This window comes from Cydia pomonella, chromosome 5 (assembly GCF_033807575.1).
Source record: "Cydia pomonella isolate Wapato2018A chromosome 5, ilCydPomo1, whole genome shotgun sequence".
Classification (NCBI taxonomy): domain Eukaryota; kingdom Metazoa; phylum Arthropoda; class Insecta; order Lepidoptera; family Tortricidae; genus Cydia; species Cydia pomonella.
The window spans coordinates 16,804,256-16,829,459 of record NC_084707.1 but is presented as its reverse complement, the minus strand read 5'-3'; the positions used below and the strand labels follow the sequence as shown (position 1 = coordinate 16,829,459).

The following is a 25,204-nucleotide window of genomic DNA, read 5'->3' as shown; positions in this document are numbered from 1 at the left end:
TTTACGATAAGACACTAAGTGATCAATTGGAAAAGGAAATTATCGAAGAAGTTCCTAACGAGAAAGGAAAGGAACATCCCATACATTACTTACCGTTTCATGGAGTAATGGCCACTGGAAAGCCACTTAGACTCGTCTATGATGCTTCAGCTAAAACAAAGAAAGCGAAAAGTCTTAACGAATGTTTATATGCCGGTCCCATGATGCTCGAAGACCTTACTGGATTACTAATTCAATTTAGATGTCATAATATAGGATTAACTGCAGATGTAGAAAAGGCTTTCTTACAGATTGGATTGAATAATGATGATAGAGATGTAACTAGATTTCTCTGGGTGAAGGACTCTGAAAAACCTGTCACTGAAGACAACCTCATACAATATAGATTTACTAGAGTTCCTTTCGGAATTATCTCAAGTCCATTTTTATTAAACGCAACCATAAAACATCATCTACAGACCTCTGAAGGAAATTATACCAAACAATTAGCTAACAACATATATGTGGACAACCTACTTACAGGCACGGGGTCAGTGGATGAAGCTTTAGAATTGTACAATGAGGCAAAAGATAAGTTCTTAGAAATATCAATGAATCTTCGAGAATGGAGTTCTAATTCAAAGGATTTCATAAATCAAATACAGGATGCGGCACCGGAAACTATAGTAAAAACTTTAGGTTTAAATTGGGAATTGAAGAAAGACTCACTTCATCTAAGAGCCAAAGTAATTAAGACCAACAAAGTTACAAAAAGAGGAATTCTTAAAACTATAGCGGCAATCCTCCTTGCGGCAATGATCCTTGTGGATTCAGTGTACCCGTAGTATTACCAGCCAAACTACTTCTTCAACAATTATGGAAGGAAAAAGTCAAATGGGACAGCTCACTATCAGATGAAAAGAGACAAGAATGGGTAAATATTCTAGAAGATCTTAAAGCAATAGAGTCAATACGTCTACCAAGAAATATGACTATTCCTAATGAAAGAAAGGCACAATTGCATTGTTTCGCAGATTCTTCGACAGTAGCCTACGCGGCCGTAGTATACTTGGTACAAAAGGATAACATCCAGTTTGTAATAGGTAAATCACGCCTTGTGCCTGCCAGGAATCAAGAAAACAAAAAAAAAAACCGAAACTTGAACTTTTAGGCGTTTTAATTGGCAGTAGACTCATTAAATATGTCCTCAAATTCTTGCAAATGGATAGCACAGAAACGATATTATGGACCGATAGTCAGATCGTAAAAAGCTGGTTTTATTCAGACAAACTGTTAGAACCGTTCGTATCTAGAAGAATAGAAGAGATAAGAAGTAATAAAAACCTAATCGTGAAGTATGTTCCATCTGGACTTAATCCAGCAGATGTTGTAACACGACCGAGTACTTCAAAAGAAGAGAGAAATAAGTGGTTGGATGGACCTGCCTTCTTACGACACGATCCAAAGGCCTGGCCCAAGAGCCCAGGTATTGAAGTTTCTCTTCTGTTGGGGGAGGGTCTGTCTAACACAGAAAATCATCAAAAAGATAAAACATTGCCTACCAAATCAAATCCTGTAACAAACTCAGATCCTCAATTACAAGAAATAAGACAGTTACAACAAACAATGTTCCCGGAAGAAGTGCAAGGGAAGAAAACGAGTTTAGCTCGCAACCTAGATTTATTCTGTGACACAAATGGAATCTTACGATGTGACGGTCGTCTCACAAATTCAGATTTATCCTTCAACGCAAAACATCTCATTCTCTTACCGAAAGAATGTGAATTCACAGAAAAACTCATAAAAGAAACTCATGAAAAGAATCTCCATGTAGGAGTACCTCACACTTTAAGTCTTATACGTCAGAAGTATTGGATACCTCAAGGTAGAACTAGAGTCCAAAAAACATTAAGTAAATGTCCAAGATGTGTAAAACACGGAGGAGGTCCGTATGAATTACCCAAGACTCCTGCATTACCGGTAGAGAGGGTGAAGTATACGACTTCATTCGCTTACACAGGGGTAGACTATTTTGGACCAATGATTGTGAGGACGGAAAACGGTTTAAAGAAAAGATGGATCTGTCTGTTTACGTGTCTTGTAATAAGGGCGATACACCTAGAAGTCGTCAAGGATCTGACGACTAACGAATGCCTCATGGCATTTAGAAGATTCATTGCTACAAGAGGAGCTCCGACTCTTATTATATCTGACAATGCCTCGCAGTTTAAATTATTGGGAGAAGTATTGTCAGAAGAAAGAAATTTTATAACTAACATAAAATGGAAATTTATTCCACAGCTCACACCGTGGCATGGTGGAGCTTATGAAAGACTAGTAGCAATTGTAAAGCACTGTTTAAAGAGAACACTTCAAAAACACATGCTTGAAGACAATCAACTGTTAACCATAATTAAAGAAGCAGAGGCGGTTATTAATACTAGACCCCTCACATATGTGGGATCAAATGTAGAACACATACTTAAACCTGCAGATTTCCTAACGACAGGAAAGTGTTTAAGTATAGAAATACTCATAGAAAGTTTACCACTTTCAGGTTCACTTATAAAACAACAACTTATTGAAGGTTGGAATCGCGGAAACATGATAATGGATGAATACAAAGAAATGTTTATTAACCAGTACTTACTTAGTCTCAGAGAAAGATATCGAAATTCACCTAAACAAGCAAGGGTGAGATCTCAGAAAAACCCAAAGGTGGGAGATATAGTACAAATAAAGAGTGAAGCTAAAAATAGAGAAGGATGGAAGGTAGGAAAGATTTCAGAATTAATAAAAGGAAAGGATGGATTGTGCAGAGTTGCAAAAGTAAAAGTAGGGGACAGTGTGTTCACAAGATCTATTGCACATTTGTATCCTCTGGAAGTGGATGAGGATGTATCATTCCAAGATCCTACAAGGGAATCCCTAGTAAATGAGGATAAAAACAGCATACTTTGACACTGAAGATCTCCCTCAGACCTTACCTTTAAGGACTAAAGAGAGTAACACGTACGTCCCTACCTGCACAAACGATTCTAAGGAAGATCATCACATATTAAAAGAGACAAATGAAAACGACTTGACAATGGACCAAGGAGAACTGTTGGAAGGCACAAATTTGATACAAAACAGGGAAATTGCTCCAGAACAAGTTCCTTCTGGGTCAGAAACTGATATAAATAATGAAGAGTCGTCAAATCATCAAATTGTATCGACTGATCAACGTCGAGCAGCCGCGGTCCAGGCTATGGAAATAATCCATAGATGGACACAAGAATTAATGTCAGCCATTAATTAAGATCCAGAGGGGGAGTGTCGCGAAGTACGCGATGATTGTAAATAATAGACAGCAACACTTAAGCCCGGAAACGTAAAATAAAGAACATGAAATTTAGTCTATGGTAAGTGACGCTCTTTTCTCCTTTTCAAATGTATCATGGTTGTTGCATATCTAATTTGTTCAAGTAAAAGTTAATATCAGTGATAGTGACTCAAGATTTCCTGTTTCTTGCTCGTGAAAGAAAGCTAAGTATTTAGCATAAGATAAAATAAAACGAATTATCAATGTTTGGATTTATTCTATAATGGTTTGGTTTTACAATTTGTCACTATGTGCTTACTCTGTTCAATGCTGTTTAGCTGGCATGCAAGTGTGGCATGCACATGAAACTAAGGTGTTAAACCACGCATACAAGTCATGTATGCAATGGAATAATAGGTATAAAATACCTTGAGGCAATACTAACATGCAAGCAGCGATTGCATGACGTAGGAGCTTGGCCAATATGGCATCGCTTTGGGTGGCATGAGATATCTGTACGAATTATGCTCGGATGATCTGATTGCCGACCTATAACAAGCTCATGCGTACCGGGCCTCTAATAACTAAGAATAAGGCTTTGGGCCACCTAATTAGATTGATGTCCTTTGGTACCAGGGGATAGGGCGGTCTAAAATTACAAGTACAAGTCACGATAGGTGATTGTACTCGCCAGACGGACTTGGCACAAATAAAAGTGCAATCATGTGAAAGCACATCCATAAGTGTTTGGAAAGTAAGTAAATAAGTAATAAATATAGAGTAAGACTATACTGACTACCATTCAAGTAAACAATCCTTATATGTATATTAATTAGGTAAATATTTAGTGATTCAAGTGGAATCAATCTTAACAATATTTAAACAGGTCTGGAGTAGAACGTGGTCTATGTTGGCCGCTGGCGTTGGGGAACGCTGGAGATCTTGAGTCACACCGAGTCCAACTTAATTAAGGTAAGGATGACAATATTCCTCTCATACTACAGAAGCCTCAATTACAATAATGCCATAGTATGTCTATCAACCAATCAATTAACTAAATCATAAAGCGAAGCAGATATTTAATCCTACTGGGTTATAGTTATTGTTGAACCAAGGCAAGAGTGATTAAAGGAATCTTGGATTACAATGTTAATCATTATAAATCTTTATGTATTAAATTCATCCCCTTTGGTACAAAGAAGGCCCATTCTTTTCTTCTTACCTTCGAAAATATCGAAACCTCCCGGCACTGCCTTGAACACTGTTAAAATTTGTAACATTGGAACTATTGGGAGTCTGATTTCCATATTTGAATTTGACTTGTGTTTAATGCTTGCTCCGATTTTACTCTGCTCTGCACATTAAAATAAATAGAAAAATAATACGTTCATATCAATCATATATGTTTACATTATTTTGACAGTAAACAACAGGTAACAGCATTATGAATAAAGATAGGTCTTGACATACGAGGTATATGCAACCTTCTTAATGTTGTATTCATGCCTTTAAATTGTACCAATTTTATAGTGACATCTGGTGATGTAGTTTGCACAATCGGTAGTCAACTTTACGCAAAAGTAGGTTATCGGATTCCATTAATATAAATCGCCACTATCTTTATTAATGTTAGCTACATTTCTAAGTGTCGCCCCCCTGGTCCATGCTATGCTATGGAAGGTAGAGGCAAGGAACAGAATCTCTTTAGGCAGAACTGTTGCAAAAGCTATAAATAATAGTTCCAAATTTCTCCAGAGTAGCGCTAGAGTAGTTAAGAACCTAGGCGTTATTGACGGAGTGAAGTGCGCTGTCTATGATTAGATTTTTCTCAAGTATTCTAGGTATTGTAGCGCCACTTATTTATGGTTTTTTGTCGGAGACTTTTTGGAATATGGAGATTCTGTTCCTTGCCTCTACCTTCCATAGTCCATGCATAGAGTAGAGTCACAGAATATATTGGATAGTAGGGTAACATTAATACATAGATGGTAGGATCAACCGATGTTCTAAAGCCTGACCAGGAATATATGATCATGCGCCATGTTGCGGAATTTCATTGGAACTAATTTCTTACGCTGGCAATAATTTTAATGATAGGTTGTCACCATTGTCAGTGTCATTGTAGCGGTTTACTTGAATAATACTTATGTCTATGACCGTAATAAGATTCATATACTAGCCGTGTCTTATCCAACCTCGACATTGGCAGAATCATCAACACCTTGATGGAGCCATAACACGAAAAATTGATTGAATAATACTTAAGTGTTGATGAAATCACCGTACACTGTCTTGTACTAACCGTACAATTTTAGTCACTATAACCCGCTGCTATAACCGTACAAAGCTCCTCAATACCTTGATACTGGCGAAATAGTCCCACTGGACTGAAGCCATATTTTTTAAAAGGAGAAGAAGAAGTGTTGAATATTAAATAATAAATTACAAAAATGTTCAAAACTATACACAATCAAGATCGAAACATTGTAAATGATGTAAATAATAAACTGCTGGAAAAAAACCTTTTGGAAAATTATACTATTTCGCTACGAAACATTTACAAATTAACATCAGAGCTGACAGGTAAACAAATCAAAATGCCATTATAGTCTGGTTATTACGACTTGCTTATTGTAACATTGTGTTATACAATTGCGGGCAGCCGGACTGAGTTGGAGGGACGCGGACGCGGAGCGGGAGGCACAGGACAGGAGCGGATGGCAACGTCTCACGAAGGCCCTCTGGACCAATGGGGTACCATAGGACGACAACCTGTTTAGCCCCCTCCAGACTATGTGCGTGAATCGCGGCACGACTTCGCGGAACGAACATACTGCGACGTTGACGTAGACTCCACACTCGCACAACTTCACGGCAATTTCGCAGTTTGATTCGCGGCAAGATGGTACCAAAGCTTCGTCTGATCGGATTTAGTTTGCGGCAAGGCACTGATTCAAACTGGGAACTGTAATTGATTTTTGGTTGATCAAGTTCGCACCCAATATAACCAAGTAGCCGCCATTATAGAAGGTTATGACAGTTCAGATTAACCGACTCGTCAGCGAATCGCGGCGCGAAGCGATCGCGAGTGTGGAGTCTTGCAAGTTCGCGCTTCGCGTCTCTTTTGACGCGGGCCAAATACCGACAAAAAACGGGGAATAAGGCGCGAAGGCGTGAGCAATCTGCGAAATCGACGCGAGGGCCCTCCACACTCGCGTTCGCGTCTTCGCGTCTCGATTCGCGCACAAGTATGGAGGGCCCTTTATACAAGCGAGGAAATACTTGCAGTAACAAAAATGAGTTTGAGTTTGAAAAATATTTACTAGGCTTTGAATACGATCAATCGTATTCATTGACTATGTACCAGAACCTATGTAAGGTTACGGAATATACCTACCAACTAACATAATAGTGGCCTTTTTGTGAGCCAATCTTGGACGTAGTAACATGATAGACGAAATAATTTTTCAGCTATAGAGCTGAGCTGAGCTGATGGTGTGGCTAATAAAGGCCACACCATCTAAACTAAATATTGGTAACTATCTGCAGTAATTATAGTCATTATTAACATTTTTAGATAAATCAGGGCTATAACCACGAAAATCGAAGTTCGTCAATTACGGGCATTTTTCTCTGTCACTCTAATTACGTCTTAGTGAGAGTAAAAGAGAAAGATCCCCACAATTAGCGAATTTCGGTTTTCGCGGTAGGCCCCCAGGGGCTTAGATTACGCGGATTACGAGAGAAAGTCGTTCCTCCTAAGATTTTAGGCTGCCAAAGAAGAGCAAACCAAAAATAAAAAAGAAGATACACTTAGACTATTTTGACCTATGTGTGATACGTAAGAAACTACATGAATTTTATACGAAAAAAAACAAGTAACGTACTGACGATTTAAATAATGTAGACACCAAATATTTGGATTCTGACTTTGATTACGGCGAATAAAAGTATGTAAGTCAAAATAACTAGTTGCCAATCCACATTGTTCAGACTATACTGAACTGTGGCCATATAAATGAGAGAAATAGCGCCCTCTTGACAATGATCATATTCCTGGTCAGGCTTTACATATACGCGTGCGCCCATAAGGGACAGAACCAGAACATACGCAATATGGAAGGTAGAGGCAAGGAACAGAAACTCCTTAGGCAGAATTGTTGCAAAAGCGTCCAGCTGTCAGCTTTAAATAATAGTTCCAAATCTCTCCAGAGTAGCGCTAGAGTAGCTAAGAAACTAGGCTTTATTGACGGAGTGAAGTGCGCTGTCTCTTCTTCTTCTTCCTCGCGTTGTCCCGGCATTTTGCCACGGCTCATGGGAGCCTGGGGTCCGCTTGACAACTAAGCGTAGGCACTAATTTTTACGAAAGAGACTGCCATCTGACCTTCCAGCCCAGAGGGTAAACTAGGCCTTGTTGGGATTAGTCCGGTTTCCTCACGATGTTTTCCTTCACCGAAAAGCAACTGGTAAATATCAAATGATATTTCGTACATAAGTTCCGAAAAACTCATTGGTACGAGCCGGGGTTGGAACCCGCGACCTCCGGATTACAAGTCGCGCGCTCTTACCGCTTTCTTGAAGTGCGCTGTCTATGATTAGATTTTTTCTCGAGTATTCTAGGTATTGTAGCGCCACCTATTTATGGTTTTTTGTCGGACACATTTCGTTATATGGAGATTTTGTTCCTTGCCTACTTCTTCTTCTTTCTACCTTCCATTATACGCAATGCACCAAATTATAAACACATTTTAACATTCCTGACAACATACCAAAAACAACCTACGTAATTTGGTCGGTTTATTTGTTGCCATACTAAAATTTACGATGGGGAATAAAAAAAATGAAACTGTGACATGGACAAACTATCATAACGCTTTCTCTGGTGCTCCTTCTGAAAGTTCCATAAGAGCATCTCGTTCGGTCATCTCATAAAATTTTAGTCATGAAGTGCCAATTACATCCACACTTCCCAATTTTTTTTTTTTGAAAACTAATCTTGACTAAACAAGAAACAACTATTATATAAACTTTTATGGACACTTCCCGATAACGGACCCGAAATCGTTTCACGGAATATCAGTACATCATTTGATACTCGTAATGACTTTAAAGTATCGAATATTTTGTCTCTTAATATCCGATCCAAAGCGTCCATATTTAAAAAAAAACCGGTCAAGTGCGAGTTCGTTTTACTCGCGCACCGAGAGTTATACAAAAAACATGAGTACTCATAAGCATAGCCAATAACAGAACCGCGATATACAAAAAACATGAGTACTCAACTCATAAGCATAGCCAATAACAGAACTCCCCGGGATTTACACAAAATAAAATATCATCTGTGGGTAGGCTTGTGACTTGTGCTGTACAAGAATTGTAAATGTAAATTAAATTGTAAATCTTTAAGATACAAAGAAAAAGAGAATAAGAAAAGAAAAATAGTAACTGAAACCTGGGAAATTTCATAAAATGTGTAGATAAAGTTATAATTTTGCGAGTATCACTCTAAGAACAAATTACTAATAATTAATTATAATCATTAATTAATAATTATTAATAATAATTATTAATTAATATATTATTATTAGTAGGAATGATAAAATAATAATAATTATTATTATTTTATCATTCCTACTTTTATATTTGTTTATTAGGATCACCAACAGAAGATATGTTATAGAGTAGTCTAAAATATGTCATAAATGCTGCAAACGGTTATGTTTTTTGTTAAAAATACTTTCAATGTGTCTGGGTTAACGTTGATCATTTCATAAATATTCCAAATTTCGAATCGATAGCTGAAGTGGTTCTTGAGATATTTAGCGATGTGACAGACAGACAAACGGACGGACGGACAGAGTCGCGCCATAAGGGTTCCTTTTGTACCTTTTTGGTAAGGAACCCTAATTATAAGTACCTATGTAGTAGCAGGCTAGTCTGATTTAAGTCACAAACAAATGTTTTAACATTTCTTATGAGAAAAGTAAATTAAAGAACGTATCGGAAATGAATATTTTAATAATTATATTTAGATCTAGCTTAAACATATAACAAACGTAGTGATTATATGCTCTTTGCATATAACATGTTATCCCTATTATTGAACTTATAGTTCGTGTCATCCACGATGACGCGCAGATTTGACAAATTTAACCTTTAATGACATGACAATACAAGTCACTGCACGCGTCTTCGTAAATGACACGATCTATAATTGCCTCTATAGTACCGAAATATAGAGATTTACAAACGTAGTAATTTATCCATACGACTGGTAGAGACGCGACCATGTTCAACAATACCTACCTTTGTTGTATAGAGCTTGTAATGCTGAATACGAAAACAACATGAAACATAAAGAAAAGGGAACCTAAAATTTATTTTTAAGATGGCACTATAATACCTATCATTAAAATAAAATATGTAAGTATATTTAATGTATAAAAATCACATTAAGATCAAAGTGGACATATCGTACCGCTTTTCCATCAAAACGTAGTATCCCTAAGGTAGTATCAAAGGGGCATAGTTGTGGGTTAATATACCAACTGACTTAAAAAAAACCAATTACATATGTCAATATCCAGAGAGGAAAATGGGAGATGGAGGGGGGGTTATATGGAGAAGCAGTCTTCAATTATTGTCTCAAATCAAACACAAGTACCTACAAGTGCTTTCAAAGAAATGAGTTTCGAAAGTCATATAAACATTTATGGTTCGTGTTCACAGATGACTTCGCTGACAGGCTCCACAGAAACAGAATTAGTATCGACTTCCTTCAGGTTGTCTCTGGAGGCGACATGCTCTCTGCAGAATACCGTTATGCGATCGCATGCTTCGCGCATGATGTCCTCCGGTACTGTCAGAACAATCCGCATGTAGTTAGGGTACTCGAAACACTGTAAACAAACCCAGAGTTCAAGAGTGATCACTTTTAAAAAGTTATGTTTACATTGTGTAAATAAGTGTGGCGCCTCCCGCGGTATTATGAGATAAACACCAACGTACTAATTCCTGTCGTAATAAAAATATGGTACTTATGCTTTTTGTTTATTTTAATTTAGGTACACCCGCCCTCCTGACTCTCACCGCGCGAGGTATAGTTGTTTAATGGCGTTATTCATAAACGCGTTACCTGAATTAGCTGCGAATCGTTTGTCTTTATCTGTCATTTTGACTTATGTATTTGTGAGAAAGGGATAAAACATAATTTAATTTAATCAGGCACGTAAAGTTTTATAAATAAGGGGGTAAATCGCAAAGAAAATATTACATACATCCCTCATTAATTATCAACTAAAAAAAGCAAAGATCCCTATTAGGGTGTAACTTATTTAATAAAAAATAAAAAAACATTTTGAATGAAGTCCGGGTAGGGATCTTATTTCATGCAGATGTACTGAAAGACAATGGCCTAAGTATATTGTTCCCGCGGGTGTTATGGATTGTGAAAAAAAAAAGCTATATCTCCCTTGGGAGCTATAACTTTTTTTTTTATTATGACACTAATTCATACAAACCAAGTAGCGTAAATGAGTTTTACATTAAAAATACTGCCGTTAATAATTTAATATGTTTGATTATGTTTAAAAATATTTAATTTGATTGATTTAATAGCCGTTTAAAATATTTTTACATTACTTTCAATCGTGGCTGAATGCCGAATAGGTCTATGCCTTCGATGCCTAACCTGTCAACAAATGACAATATGGCGGACGAATGTTTCATTATTCATGTCACCGTATTTAAGAATAATTCCCCTTAAAATTTTGTTTTTTCTTCATGAAAAACATTGTAACTCCGGGGGTAAGAATATTGAGAACTCGGGTCTTTAACCACCCTCGCTTCCGAGAACTCACTTACCCCCCTCGTTGCACAATGTATATTCTTTTCTAACCTTTCCAGGTAGGCAAAAAACTGATTGTTCTGACACCAGTCGCTCGACGAATTGAAGCTCGTTGTCGAACTGAGGAAATAGGGACATCTTTATTTGAATCATCATATACATGGCCCCTTGAGGCATCACGGGCCGCAATCCGGGGGCTCGGCGCAATGCCTCGTAAGCCAGCTTGGCTTGGCTCTGTAAACATAAACAAGGTATAAGATAATTTATACTCGCAGCCCGTTTTTTGTTTTGTTCAAATGTCAGTAATGGTAACACATTAATTAGTTTGTGATTCTTCGTCATTTATATTTTATAGAAAGAAAATACTGCTTATTAAAGAATAAATAAACGGTATCGAAATAACCGTAGAGCAGCCGTGGAATTAACCATATCCACCTCTCACTTAATCTATTCAAATTTCTTCATCCTAATTAAAATACTACACCGGCGCCTACTAACCGATAAGCACGCGGGCGACCAGAAACTTCCACTCACCTCTAGAAACATTATAACATCGTCGAAAAAGCTCTGTGGCGTTAGTTGCAGTATAGCGGGTAACGCACGCTGAATTAGCGTATTCGGGCCAAGTATCCTAGTAGTCATATTATTCAAACCTCTGCGAACTTCTTTCCCAAATATATTCTGGCGATCGTGTATGATCACCCAGCCCATCCTCCAACCCGGCACTAGAAACCTCTTAGTCAGTCCACCACAAGAGAGCACAGGAACATCAATTGAAAGCGAGGAAAGAGCATGGTACTGATTGCCAGAAAACACCATATGCTCGTATATCTCATCTGCTATTATGGGAACACGATTTCTCGACGCAATATCCAATATTTCAGTCAAATGTTCTTTACTGTACACGGAACCGCAAGGATTCGACGGATTTATAATAACTATTGCCGCGGTTTTGTCGTCTATTTGTCCCTCGAGATCATCAAGATCGACTTTCCATTGCTGATCAGGCTGTAAATAGTGATACAATGTAGTGAAGTAAGCTTCTAAATTCCCTTGACGCATACCTACGCAGTAACCAAGAAGATCATACGTAAATGAATCAATATGCAAACTAGTCTACAATCAAATGAAAACTTGTTATGCCTCTAGAAACTTGAATGCCATCGACTCTTGTTTATCTACTTCCACATTTCAATAAACGAGGCTATTTTGCAAATTTTATTTATAACTGAACCACGTGTCCACAAGCTAGGTTTATATTTTTCCATGCAGATATAAGTACTTCTTAAATCATTTTTTTTAAGTTAAATATCAGTACTTACCAACAAATTGTAATATTTTATTTGAATTCCTAAGCCTTCGGATAAGGTTCTGTATATCAAGAACCCCGGCCGCGGCACCAAAATGTTCTGACCGGCATCAGCCAGCACAGTAACGGCCATCTCGATGGCGTGAGAGCAGCCGCTGCAGAGGATGACGTCCTCGGCTGTAATCGGTCCCTGGTGGGCACAGTACTCGGCCACTGCGTCCCTGACATCTTGGTGTCCTTTACCGGGGCCGTAACTTCTAGAGCTAAGCAATTCGATGCTGTCCCGCACAGCCTGTAGGACTTGATCTGGTGGATTAAGGTTTCCAAATGTAGTTGGGTCACCTAAAAAAATATATTAAGTTACCATTACCAAAAGTATGATCTGCAAATAATATTTATGACACAGATAAATATATTATTGTTGTTTAGAGGTTAGTTTAGGTTTAGTTTTATTTATAGTTAAGTTTATTTGTTAGTCCTTAAGTATTTTAATGATTGTATTTTTTTATTTAATAAGTTTTAGAATAAATATTTATTGACTTGTTATATTAACTTGATTGTGACTTATTGTGCAATACATTATCAATTTCCCTAAATAATCCGGCTTTTGGATTTTGGCATATTAGAATGGCAACCTTGTTAACCTTGACTTAATTGATATTGTACCTACTCCTCTAATTCTTACAAAAATCACGTTTTTCCACTAGTCAACTTTAGGTACTATAGCTATTTAAAATTCATGATAGGTAAAATTAATTTTAATTTAACATTTAAAGTACCCTAAGGTTTCAGAATTAGCTTTTCCTTTTTATTTTAGGGTTCCGTACCAAAAAGGTGCATAAAGAACCTTTATGGTGTGACTCTGTCCGTTGTCCGTCTGTCTATCACATTGTTAAATATCTCGAGAACTACTTAAGCTATCGATTTGAAATGAACAACGCTATCCCAGACACATTGAAAGATTTGAAAGTGTTATTTTTTTATTAACTATAGAGAATGCCCAATATAAACAGTAGGCAAAATTTCAATGTCTAGTTACCAGAACAATTGGGGTGGGGTATCGTTTGAAAAAGCTGAAATCGAACATTAAAAACTTTTTTGAACGAATGTGGCATAATTTTCTTTTCCTTGTCTCCCAAGTTTACCAACAAAAAATTATCAAATGTTTGCATAACTGTGATTGGTTTATTTTTATACATATTACAGGAAAAATATAATCACACCTCTATTTTGAAAACTTTTTTTAAATTGTGAAAAACATTTTCTAATTTTATTTGCAATTTAACCTCCTTCTACAAGATTACACTAAAAACACTTTCATTCAAATAAATTGACATCGGTTCACATAATAACAATGAATAAGGTAATAAACACCAACATACAAGGTGCCCGTGAGCATTGCGAGAAATTTTAACGGTGCATTCCTGATGGCAACAGAAGCAAAAAATGTTATATGACTTTAAAAACAATGTTGTATTTTTTTCCCCCTTTTTTTGAACACTCCTGTACATAAAACGTAATTTTTATTGATAAACACATAACATGAAATTAACTAAAAAGTTTTTTTTTTATTTGGGGTAGCCTCTCTCGAATACATTTTTTTAAATTTTTCGATGTCAATCAATAGGTATGTCCAGACTAGACCTCAAAGTGGCAATACCGCAGTCAAAAATGTGTTTTGTACCGACTTATGGCGAAAGAATGATTTCGAAAAACATTTAATTATCTCTGAAACTAGGCCTAATCCAGAAAATTTTATACGACATTTTAGTTTCTAAATATTACCAGGAATGCTTAGTTAAAATGTCTCGCAATGCTCACGGGCACCTTGTATAGGTACCTACACAGGTCGCGCAAATTAGTTAGCCAATTTACCGATAGATGGCGCTATTCACAAATGATGCTTTAAAATAGTGTACTTCAGATCAAAAGCCTTTCTTGTTTTTTTTATACTACGTCGGTGGCAAAGAAGCATACGGCCCGCCTGATGGTAAGCAGTCTCCCGTAGCCTATCCAGAGGAGTTACATGCGCTTTGCCGGCCCTCGAGAATGGCTGGGACGTTGATGTTGACGAAAGCCCGACGGAGGATGTCACATTGAGGCAGGTCTTCGGTCTTCGCTGACACTGACACCATATAATCCCAAATAATTGATTAATTAAACGATTGTCCATTAAATATTTGTACGAATTCTCATATTTCTTATACTAGACGCATTTTTACAATATAAAAAAGGTTTATTGTACGCACATAGATTAAATGTCCCCATAGCTTAATAAATGACAAAAATATTAAAAATAATATAAATAAAATTAAAGCGCTTCCGGTACATTTTGAGGCATAGCGAGGCCTCACTATTTACCCCGGGATTTCGTATTTTGGTGCGACGGTTTTTTTCTTATCTTTAAAAGGCTGTATATTTTGAACCATGCCAGCCATAGGCACTCCAGACTTTCAGAAAAGCAAGTTTTTTCTTGCAACAATTATTATATTTTGAATAGCTCACTTCCGGTCAAGATTTCGATCGGGCAACCGGCATATTCGGATTCAGCGGGGTCAAATTGTATGTAGTGTATCTAATTAAATATGTTTGTACGGATCAAACTAGGGCTCCTGATATCCGTGATACACGCCGATCCGTAGCTACGGGTTCTTAAGCCCGGCGGTACTAAGATCACGAATTTCACGAACACGGCAAGGTACGTACCTCGTACCTGCGTTCGCGTCCGGATTCACGTGACACGCCGTGACACGCCATGATACGTAGCCCGTACCTGCGTTCGTGCGTGGAGCTTCGGGCTCGGTTCCGTTGGATAGGTACTTATCGCACGTCTCGTAGGTTCGACACGCCCGGGAGAAAAATAAATAAGGACTAGGTATTATTGAATTGAGTTACCACTTAGTATATTGAATACGGGACGTACATCGGACAAACATTTACGTGTGAATTAAACTTAAATTGTATTTTTGCATCGATTTGAATATAATGGTTATATCTAAATAATTTATGGGGTTATTCTGTTTTTTGTATAACCAGCTATTGATTTTAGTCAAAACTAGTGACCTGCTCGTTGCATTGCACTAATATAAATATAAGGTGTAAAACTCCCTAGTAAGTATCATTATAAAATTATGAACTAAAGCAACGCTGTGCTACTGGTTGTCATTATTAAATCAAGGCTACTATCAAAGAATATAACGTAGCCTAAATATAAACAAGGCAATCCTAATCCAAAGAAACAAAAGGGTAAATTTCTGCAAATCTTTGGTAGGTATGATAAAGATAATACAGGTAAACAAATTCAACAAAAACACATGTACGGGGCCACGGAAAAAAAAGTACGCAGCTGCAGTACTTATCAGTTTCGGACTTTCGGCACATTAAAGAGTACTGTTTTGTTTCTAGATTGAAGGTAATAATGACATATTATTGTTAGAGTGTTTTATTGTATGACTAACAAGCTAAGCCAACATACCGGGTTTTTTTTGTAGATAATAAGTGTAGTTGCACGTGCAGACAAAGATAATAAGATTTGCGAGCGACCTATTAAAATGAAACAAACAATATACATAAGTAGCTGTGGGCTTTACCTTTTGTTCGTGAAGTTGAAAGAAGTGACCGCGATGTTTTGTTTTACAAATTCGTGGTATTTTTTTATTTAATCTGGAGGGGGCAGTTTAGAATTTTGAACTCACATTCATTGTCATTAGTTAATCCTGACATCACAGTTGGTCTTCAAGTTTTAATTTAGCCGTGAATTTAAAGTTATTTTTGTTGTTGTTTCGTAATTTTTTTTTTGTTATTGTTAGTGTATGATTAGTGTTACTCTAATGGTGTGTTTAAACTATTAACAATGAAGAGAAGTTGGGTGTGGAGATATGCCACCAGAGTCGGAGATACAGCTTGATGTGTACCTTGTGCAATGATCGCACAAATAATGAGTTTTCCTGTCGTATTATTTGTCGTATTTTAGCAACCTGTTTATTAAAGTAGCTATTCATTGTAATCAATGTTTGGTTCTTTTCATTTATTACTCATTAATATTTAAAAGGCCTTACTATTGGAAATAAATTTTAATTCAAAAGTAATGAAACGGAATTAGAGCTATGAATAAAAAACTCACGATACATTTTTATTCGTAGCTCTTAGAGACCGCATCGTATCTTCACTCAACGTCGCGGGCGGACCGAACCGGCGTGTTCTTAAGATACGTGAAGCCGTGATCACGCCTACACGGATTTACACGGATTCACGTACCCTAATTTCACGTAGCCGAATGTCACGTGCGGAACGGACCATAAAACCGTTGCCGTGAAACACGAAACCGGGCGCACGGCTACGGGTTCACGAATCACGGACACGACCGCGAGCCCTAGATCAAACCCCGCAAGTTAAATTTGACCCACTTCCCGACTTCCAATGAAGCTGAAAATTTGCATACATATGTAAGTCGGGTGACAATACAATATTATGATACCATCGAGCTGATCTGATGATGGAGACAGGGGATGGCCATAGAAATAGGGTTGTTTCCATCTACAAATCTTAGGGCAGAATTATATCCCAATAAATTCTTTTGGATTATAAGAACATGTTAAACTACTTTTAGGGGACCTGTAATGACCATATTATTGTAAATACTGAATTTAAAATATCTTTTGGCACATACGTCACGTGACCAAACTCGAAACGTCATTGAAGATTCTGATGACGTCACAACTCTCGGATTGACACTGTTAGGTGATAAACAACAAATGACAAATGTCAGTTGACTGTTCGTAACTTCTACGTGTGTATGTAGTTATGTGTCAAACCGTAAACTGTGACGTCACACAATTTTCAAACAGCGTTTTGGGCGCGAAAGCATCTGTCAAAGTATATTTTGTTAATTTAACATATTTAAAGCCGTTTTTAGTATAAAAGTTGAATTTTAGGGCAACTTTTAGTTAATATACATATGTATAATGTAATACAAGCGTTTAAAAAATAGGAAACAACCCTATTCTGTGATAAAATAATGCAACCTAAATGTGTTTGGGGTTTTTAGAACAGTCTTGATGAGTATTAGTTGCCTGTGGAAAGCATAGTACAGTTAGCGATAAAAACTTGTAACAAACATGAAATTGTTGTCAAAAATATCACAGCATGTTTGAGGTTTCTCCATTATAGACATAAAAATAAATTAATGCAAATGATGCTGCTTTCCAAAGAAAACTATCAAGTACAAGCTTTATATTTTTGTATCCCTGTTCGTATTTTGTTTCGTTCGAGACAATTGTAATAAACCCAAACTCAATGATGTTGTGTCTTATCACCTAGTTTCCTATTCTCACCTCTGAAGGTGACTGAGGTGAAGGTGAAGGTGGCCGAGGAGAGACTGATCTCTAACAGCGTCGGATCAACTGGATAGGTATGTACAGTACAGATGTCGCCAATAATTCCATGTGATTTTCAATCAATTAATTGCCGACTAGACACTGGGGAGCAAGTTGCAACGAGCTAATTTAGCTGCAAAACCCTTACCTACGTAGTCTACATACTAACACATCAATAAACGAATTATCACAAGTTTTAAAGTGATAAAAGCTTAAAAATCATTTCTATAAATAGTTTTGTTAACAGCATCCGGTCATGGGACATTTAAGAGAAAATTTGAAGTATTTTTGACCTTAATTTTAAATTTATTATTTATTTATGAGCAATAAAATAATAGCGGCAATAAAAAGAGTGCAGGCGTATAAAGATTTTAATAACAATACCTAATAACCTATTGTATTGTATTGCATTGCATCTAAGAAATCATAAGTATCGATACTCCTATAAGATAAGTACGAGTACTTCATATTAAGGTGCCGAGAGCAGTTTTTGAAAAATCGAGCCGCTTTTATCAGGTCTCAATATGCCAAAAATGTTACTCGTATAAGCAACCTGGAGGATTTTCTCTAGTGACTTATCGATTCGAATCCTGACTTTTTGACATTCTCGCGATAGAAAGAAATCACTAACATAGACCTTCAACGCACTTTAAAAATTTGGAAGAATTTTAAGTACTTACACCGAAAGTTAAAAATATTAGGTATATTGCTTTGAGAAATGCGCAATTTTATTTTCGAGGGAACTCATCGATTACATTTGTTTTTCTTAAAACTTAAACAAATTAAAGTTTAAAAAGTTAAAAACATGATATCCGCGGTCAAACATAATTCGCTAATACGCGCGGAAGGGGGGGGGGGGGACACTCTTAATAAGAATCTAAGGATGGATGGTCAATGTGGAGAATACCGTCTATCATGTAAGACAGTCTACGAGCTCTTCGATTGCTTTTAACTCTGCGTTTATACACATACTTCACTTACGGTCGGTAGAGCAGAATGAGCGACGCTCATCCTTTCCGACTGTGTCTGTCGTAACTGATATATATATTCATGGCAAATTTCAGCTTTCCAGCACTTACGATCACGTACGAAGCCGCGGACGAACAGACAAAAAGACGGACACGGCGAAACTATAAGGGTTCCTAGTTGACTACGGATCCCTATAAACCTGCTAAGTGCGAGTCGGACTGGCGCCCCAAGGATTCCGTAATCACCCATCTAACATTTTTACCAAATGTATTTTTCCCCAGCACGACTCACGCTTGAACTTTCGAAGGTAGCTGTATTCCTGTAATATATTGGTAGATAATGAACTATTTTCTTACTTGGGTAGGTAGTAAACTATTTTCTGTCATTATTTTTTTTTTCAAAATTTTAGGCTCTGTTTTCGAGAGAAGGGAATATTTTCTTTCAAAACTTCTAAATAATCTACCTTCAAAATTATCAAGAAAATAGAAATCTTAACAATAAGGGCTTTTTAATTTTCTTATTTACCCAGTCCGCCGCCTAAAACTATCATAAATAAAGTTAAGCGAGTAAAATAAAATGGTGTAATATTATATCAAATGTAAATTTTAATACACCCCTAACCTATTCCAGTTCTTGTGATAGAGTAGGGTTTCGTGTTCCGTCTATCACCCCTCGGGTACAGTACCCCTAGTGTAACTAAATTCGATTTTGAAACGTGACGTACGCGTTTGCGTTTAGTCTCATTTTGTATTGGATTTAGAAAGAGCGCGCCAAGCGGGACGTTTTGGAAACTCAAAATCCTATACAAAATGAGACTTAACGCAAACGCGTTCGTCACGTTTCAAAATCGAATTTAGTTACACTAGGGGTACTGAACCCAAAAAAGTGTAAAACGTGTGTCGTAGCGCGCCGAGGGTTCTGGTAATGTCTAATAGAACTTAACTTGGGCGAAGTGCGTGGTGGGGGAACTCAAGAAAATAATCGCGCTCGATGTGGCTAAAGTGAGAACTTTCGAGAAAAAGTATACCTTTTTTTCAAATTTGTCAGTTGTCAAATAACTGTGACGTTTCATGGGAAAAGGTACGTACTACCTGTGGCGGTTCGGTTGGCGCTTACGTGGCGTAGCACCGCATTAGTATTGGAGCGTCGTAAGCGCCGACCGCCAAGGTGCCTTTACCCGTGGGACGTCACAACTAATCTGTCCCACTCCCATAATGGCCTTAATAGTCAAAGCGAAGTAGATGATTATTAGGTATTATTTTCCAAAAATGCCAAAATTATTTAAAAAAAAAAATGTATTGACAGTTTAATGAAAACTTTTTCCTAACGTCTCAGTTCGTGCCAGCAAACTTGTTTAAGCAAACTTCTACTTTTTGACACGCTAGCGTAGAAAAACTCAGGGCGGTGTAGTGTTAGACCAAGCTAAGTTTTCAGCGATGTTAATGGCCCTGGCGGTGCAAATGTTATTTTAAACGTCATATTTCTATGAGATTAATTATGACGTTTAAATACCACTTAGACCGCCTGGGCTATCAAAATCGCTGCCAACAAGCTTGCTGGTCTAACTGTAATCGTTTGGATAAATGTATAATATATATTTTTAAATATATATCAATCATTACATTCATTAATATTTTATAATCAAAATGTTTACCCCCTCAGATTGTTTAAGTAGGCACTTACCTATCTTTTAATGACATTCGATACTATCTAACCTTTTCATTTTGCATTATATGTACAGCACCCTAAAAGCTGCTTAATTAGTCCTCACACCTTGTAACAAACACATCACTGTCGCACGCCTACTGAACTCACCAATGGAAAGAGCAATTAGCTGCTTATTAGGGTGCGGTTCCACTTGTAAGTTCTCAACAATCTCCCTGATCACGTTATGGGTGTTGCGAGCCAACGCTGAAGCACGCACCTCCCACACCTCCCTGCTCAGAGACCGCTGCGACATGGGCACACAACTTGCAAAATGTTGAACGCTATGGTGACACTTTAGAGAACACAATCGTGAATAGTGTCCGCTTACCGATACACCTCAGTTTTGTATAGAAACCGATCTGGTGTGAGACGGTTGGCGTGATCGAGCCGCGGAACTGGTTTCAAAATGCAGATGAGATGACGACAGTGGAGCTAGTTGTAAACATTCCACCCTTACCTCCATAAACTACTCCACTCTTCGTACCATTGGCCCCGGTTTATACATAAAATATATAAAGCGTTGAATGCGCAGTGGCTTCAATGTGCGCAGTTTAAATAAGTAGTATGTCGAATGCATTTTTTTTATAATAGAAAGTTCATATTTAATAAAATATATTCCAAGTAATACATCTAATAACCGGTTGTGGTACTCGAATTTAAAATAAATGTATTTGATTCCTTTTGAGAAGTTTGATTTAAATACGTTTACTAACTTTTCCAAAAAAAAATTTAATACCACGGCGGTGGTAAACAAGCTTACGGCCCACTTGATGGTAAGCACTCACCACAACCTATGGACGCCTGCGACTCGAACATGCGCGTTGCAAGCCTTTTAAACTTAATAATAGGTATAACACAAAATCGCGAATTACATCCAAACTTCCCGTTAATGAGCCCGAAATCAGTCCCGTTTTCGTGCCTGATAATCGTTTTCCGTTTCACGGAATATCAGCACATCGTTAACAATATTTGAAGTGTAAAATAGTTATTTGTTTCTAATTGCCAAAAATGTTTAATGTTTGATATTTTTGCATATGAACCATTTTTTTACATTTCATAAATGTATTTGGTGAAACGGAAAAATACTCCGAAAACGGGTCTGATATAAGGCCTAAACTTTTGCCACTTTTACCGTTATAAGTAGAAAATCAATTAAATAATACCTGTTATTAACTATTATAAACATTGAGACATGCAAACTTTCACATTTATGATATACCTATTAGTAGGGTTCATTATTTTAATGTGAATCAAATTAGTTTCATGCTAAAAATAAAGCGATAACAATAGAAAACTGTAGCTAAACCGTAGCATAAACGTTTTAGTTAAAAACTAATACTAAACACCTTAGGTATACTTAAGTATATTAGGTATATCTTAGGTAATACTACTATAATTTGTCAAGCCTCCTTTATCGCTGTCGGTGGTAAAGATTTTTTTAAATAAACACAATGACTTTTCATACAATTTAACCAGTCTCATCAAGTTTAAAGTTACTTCGGTACCTACCTTTAAACATGATTACTATACAACTAGGGAACAAATCAAATAATTACATATGATATATTTTTTTATGATTTGTGTCTTTAGGTTTCCGTACTAAAAAGGTGCAAAACAAACCTGCGACTCTGATCGTCCGTCTGTCTGTCTGTCTCATCGCTAAATATCTAGAGAAACACTTAAGCTATCGATTTGAACTTTGGAATTGCTATGAACAACGCAACCAGACATATTGAAAGTACCTATATATTATTTTTAAATTAACTATGAAGAGGGGGCAAAATTTCAAAGTCTAGTGACTCCAATTGTACATTCCAAAACATTTTTTTTTCATAGTGAAAAAGTTATTTCATTATTAAGGAAAATGTTAAAAAATATAACAATAAACATTTCCGAAATCAGTTTGCAATTTAATCAACCTTACGAGTGTTTATTAGTTTTTTTTTTTTTTTTGAAGCGCTGGTGGCCTAGCCGTAAGAGCGTGCGACTTGCAATCCGGAGGTCGCGGGTTCAAACCCCGGCTCGTACCAATGAGTTTTTCGGAACTTATGTACGAAATATCATTTGATATTTACCAGCCGCTTTTCGGTGAAGGAAAACATCGTGAGGAAACCGGACTAATCCCAACAAGGCCTAGTTTACCCTCTGGGTTGGAAGGGCAGCTGGCAGTCGCTTTCGTAAAAATTAGTGCCTACGCCAAATCTTGGGATTAGTTGTCAAGCGGACCCCAGGCTCCCATGAGCCGTGGCAAAATGCCGGGACAACGCGAGGAAGAAGAAGATTACAGTTTTTTTTGCTTGAGGGGCTCTCTCAGCTTTTTTAGGGTTCCGTAGCCGGGGGCCGTAGGGGCAAAAAACGGTAAAGTAATGCTCGAACGGCTTGAGCATGAGTTTTGCTCCCAGTCTCGTTTCGGCCGTCGACAACGACAACTGTCAAACATGACGAAATAGTCTGTGAAAAAATGCGCTTATAATAGCAAAACAACAAGAATAAAGGATGGCATATATTTCTTTCAGTGAGTTCTATTGTTATTTTAACAGAACTAATGTGAATTCTTCCTAATTTTATGATATTTAATAATTCATTTTGTTGATACTACAGGCATAGGTACGGCTCACCTAGTGGCAACCGGTCACCGTAGCCTATGGAGTCCTGAAATACCAGGGGTCTCACATACGCGTTGCCGACTACTTAATCAAATCGATTCGATGTGACATGAGCACTAATTTTCTTCTTGTAAAGGAAAGATGCAATTTCCACAGGTTAATTGACATAAAAAACATGGGTGGGCTTTTTTACGCGTCTGAAGATGTATTTACTGTTTGCAAAACAACTGAAACTTTTTGAAGACATAAAATGCGAAGGGGAATAAAGAATAACATATCGAAAACATTCATGCACGTAAACATTTTTACGTCATGTCTAGAAGAAGAACATAACAACAATCATAGAATTGTTGTAATAAAGTCGATAATTAACCGGTATCTAACTGTACGTTTACATTACATTGCGAAAAACGAAAGCTCCAAAAGTAAATGTAGATCAAAAAGATAATTATAAAACAAATTGAATTTATTTCAAGGAAACTAGGTGTTTTTAAGTCGTTTTATTTTATATTTATGTACGTAGTAAAATGTTCTTCTAAAAGCAGGGCAATCGCAGACTACATGTTGTCATTCAAAACAAAAACCATTCATACAACTACATATCTCAATCTCGTTTCTAAAATATATACTCGTATATTCTATTTCCGATTTTATATTTTTATTTAAAGACAATAATATTAAAATAATTTGTATAAAGCGACTCCATTCACTCGCTCACGGTTCATGAGCTACAGCCTGGTAACAGACGGACGGACGGACGGACAGCGGAGTCTCAGTAATAGGGTCCCGTTTGACCCTTTAAATACGGAACCCTAAAAATATAGGCGCGAAGGGATATCGTCCCATAGAAAATTAGAACGTTAAATGTTTTAATTATAGGTGGTTTTTATGTATGCAACAAACGTAAGCTATATCTGAGCGAACGTAATAATAGTTATGCTGCTGTTCTTAGCTTTAGTGTAAGTATGATTTTACCCATGGCAATGTTATAAACACTAAGTTGTTAAAAAGTTTATAATGAGCGCCTATAGCTCACTAAACTGTATTAATTTATTGTTATTACTGTCTAGGATGGAAATGTACACTAGATTAAGTAATTACATTGTACTAAATTATGTTAAATAAAGAACTTATAAAAAAAAATAGAAAATTAGAATATGACTATTTTTAGGGTGCCATGCCCAAAGGGTAAAACGGGACCCTATTACTAAGACTCCACTATCCGTCCGTCCGTCCGTCCGTCCGTCTGTCACTAGGCTGTATCTCATGAACCGTGATAGTTAGACGGCTGAAATTTTCACATATGATGTATTTCTGTTGCCGCTATAACAACAAAAACTAAAAATCAGAATAAAATAAATATTTAAGGGGCCTCCCATACAACAAACATTTTTTTTTTTTGCCGCTTTTATAGATAATGGTACGGGACCCTTCGTGCGCGAGTCCGACTCGCACTTGGCCGGTTTTTTTTATACTACATCGATGTCGAACAAGCATACGGCCCGCCTGATGGTAAGCAGTCTCCATAGCCTATGGACGTCTGTGACTCCAGAGGTGTTACATGCGCGTTGCCGACCCTGACACTCTGCACCCTCGTTGAGCTCTGGCAACCTTACTCACCGGCAGGAACACAACACTATGAGTAGTCTAGTTTTATTTGGCTGCGGCTTTCTGTAAGGTACTTCGAACTAAGAGGTATGTTACTTCGCCAGTTGGGCTCAAAGTCCTATCGCGAAAACCGAAATTCGCAAATTGCTCTTACTTTACTCTAATGAAATGAAAGCGAATGTCATTCCAGGGGGCTGATTTTTGAATTACGATTTACGAGCGCTCGAAGTCGTCACTCGAAAATGAAAAGGAAAACGGCGAATTGATATTTTAGAAATACGAGAAATAGAAATTGGGAATCTAGTGGTATTGACCACTCGTTTTCAATTATATTCGTAGAATTTAAATGTCTAGTAGTGGAGATATACTGAAGATAAAAAGACCTGGAATATTGACAAAGAATGTTATCTTCCACCAGGACAATGCACGTGTTCACACGTCACTAAAATCGATGGCGGAGATTGCCAAATGTGGGTTTGAATTATTGCCCCACCCACCCTA

The 25,204-nt window shown here is 37.2% G+C and overlaps 3 protein-coding genes across 3 annotated transcripts in view; 1 reads left to right on the top strand and 2 right to left on the bottom strand.

Moving 5' to 3' along the window:
* Positions 1–25,204, bottom strand: part of LOC133517899 (large ribosomal subunit protein uL10m) — a 147,984-nt gene that overhangs the window by 89,262 nt on the left and 33,518 nt on the right. The window lies entirely within an intron of this gene.
* LOC133517888 (uncharacterized) lies at positions 1,070–4,475 on the top strand. Its single transcript, XM_061851357.1, has 2 exons — positions 1,070–3,383; positions 4,170–4,475. The coding sequence occupies exon 1, from the start codon at positions 1,201–1,203 to the stop codon at positions 2,938–2,940; it is 1,740 nt and encodes a 579-aa protein (XP_061707341.1). The 5' UTR covers positions 1,070–1,200; the 3' UTR covers positions 2,941–3,383; positions 4,170–4,475.
* On the bottom strand, positions 9,284–21,039 carry LOC133517893 (tyrosine aminotransferase). The gene is made up of 5 exons (XM_061851364.1): positions 20,598–21,039; positions 12,452–12,780; positions 11,664–12,137; positions 11,181–11,363; positions 9,284–10,182 (listed from the first exon to the last, which is right to left on the bottom strand). The coding sequence occupies exons 1-5, from the start codon at positions 20,740–20,742 to the stop codon at positions 9,994–9,996; spliced, it is 1,320 nt and encodes a 439-aa protein (XP_061707348.1). The 5' UTR covers positions 20,743–21,039; the 3' UTR covers positions 9,284–9,993.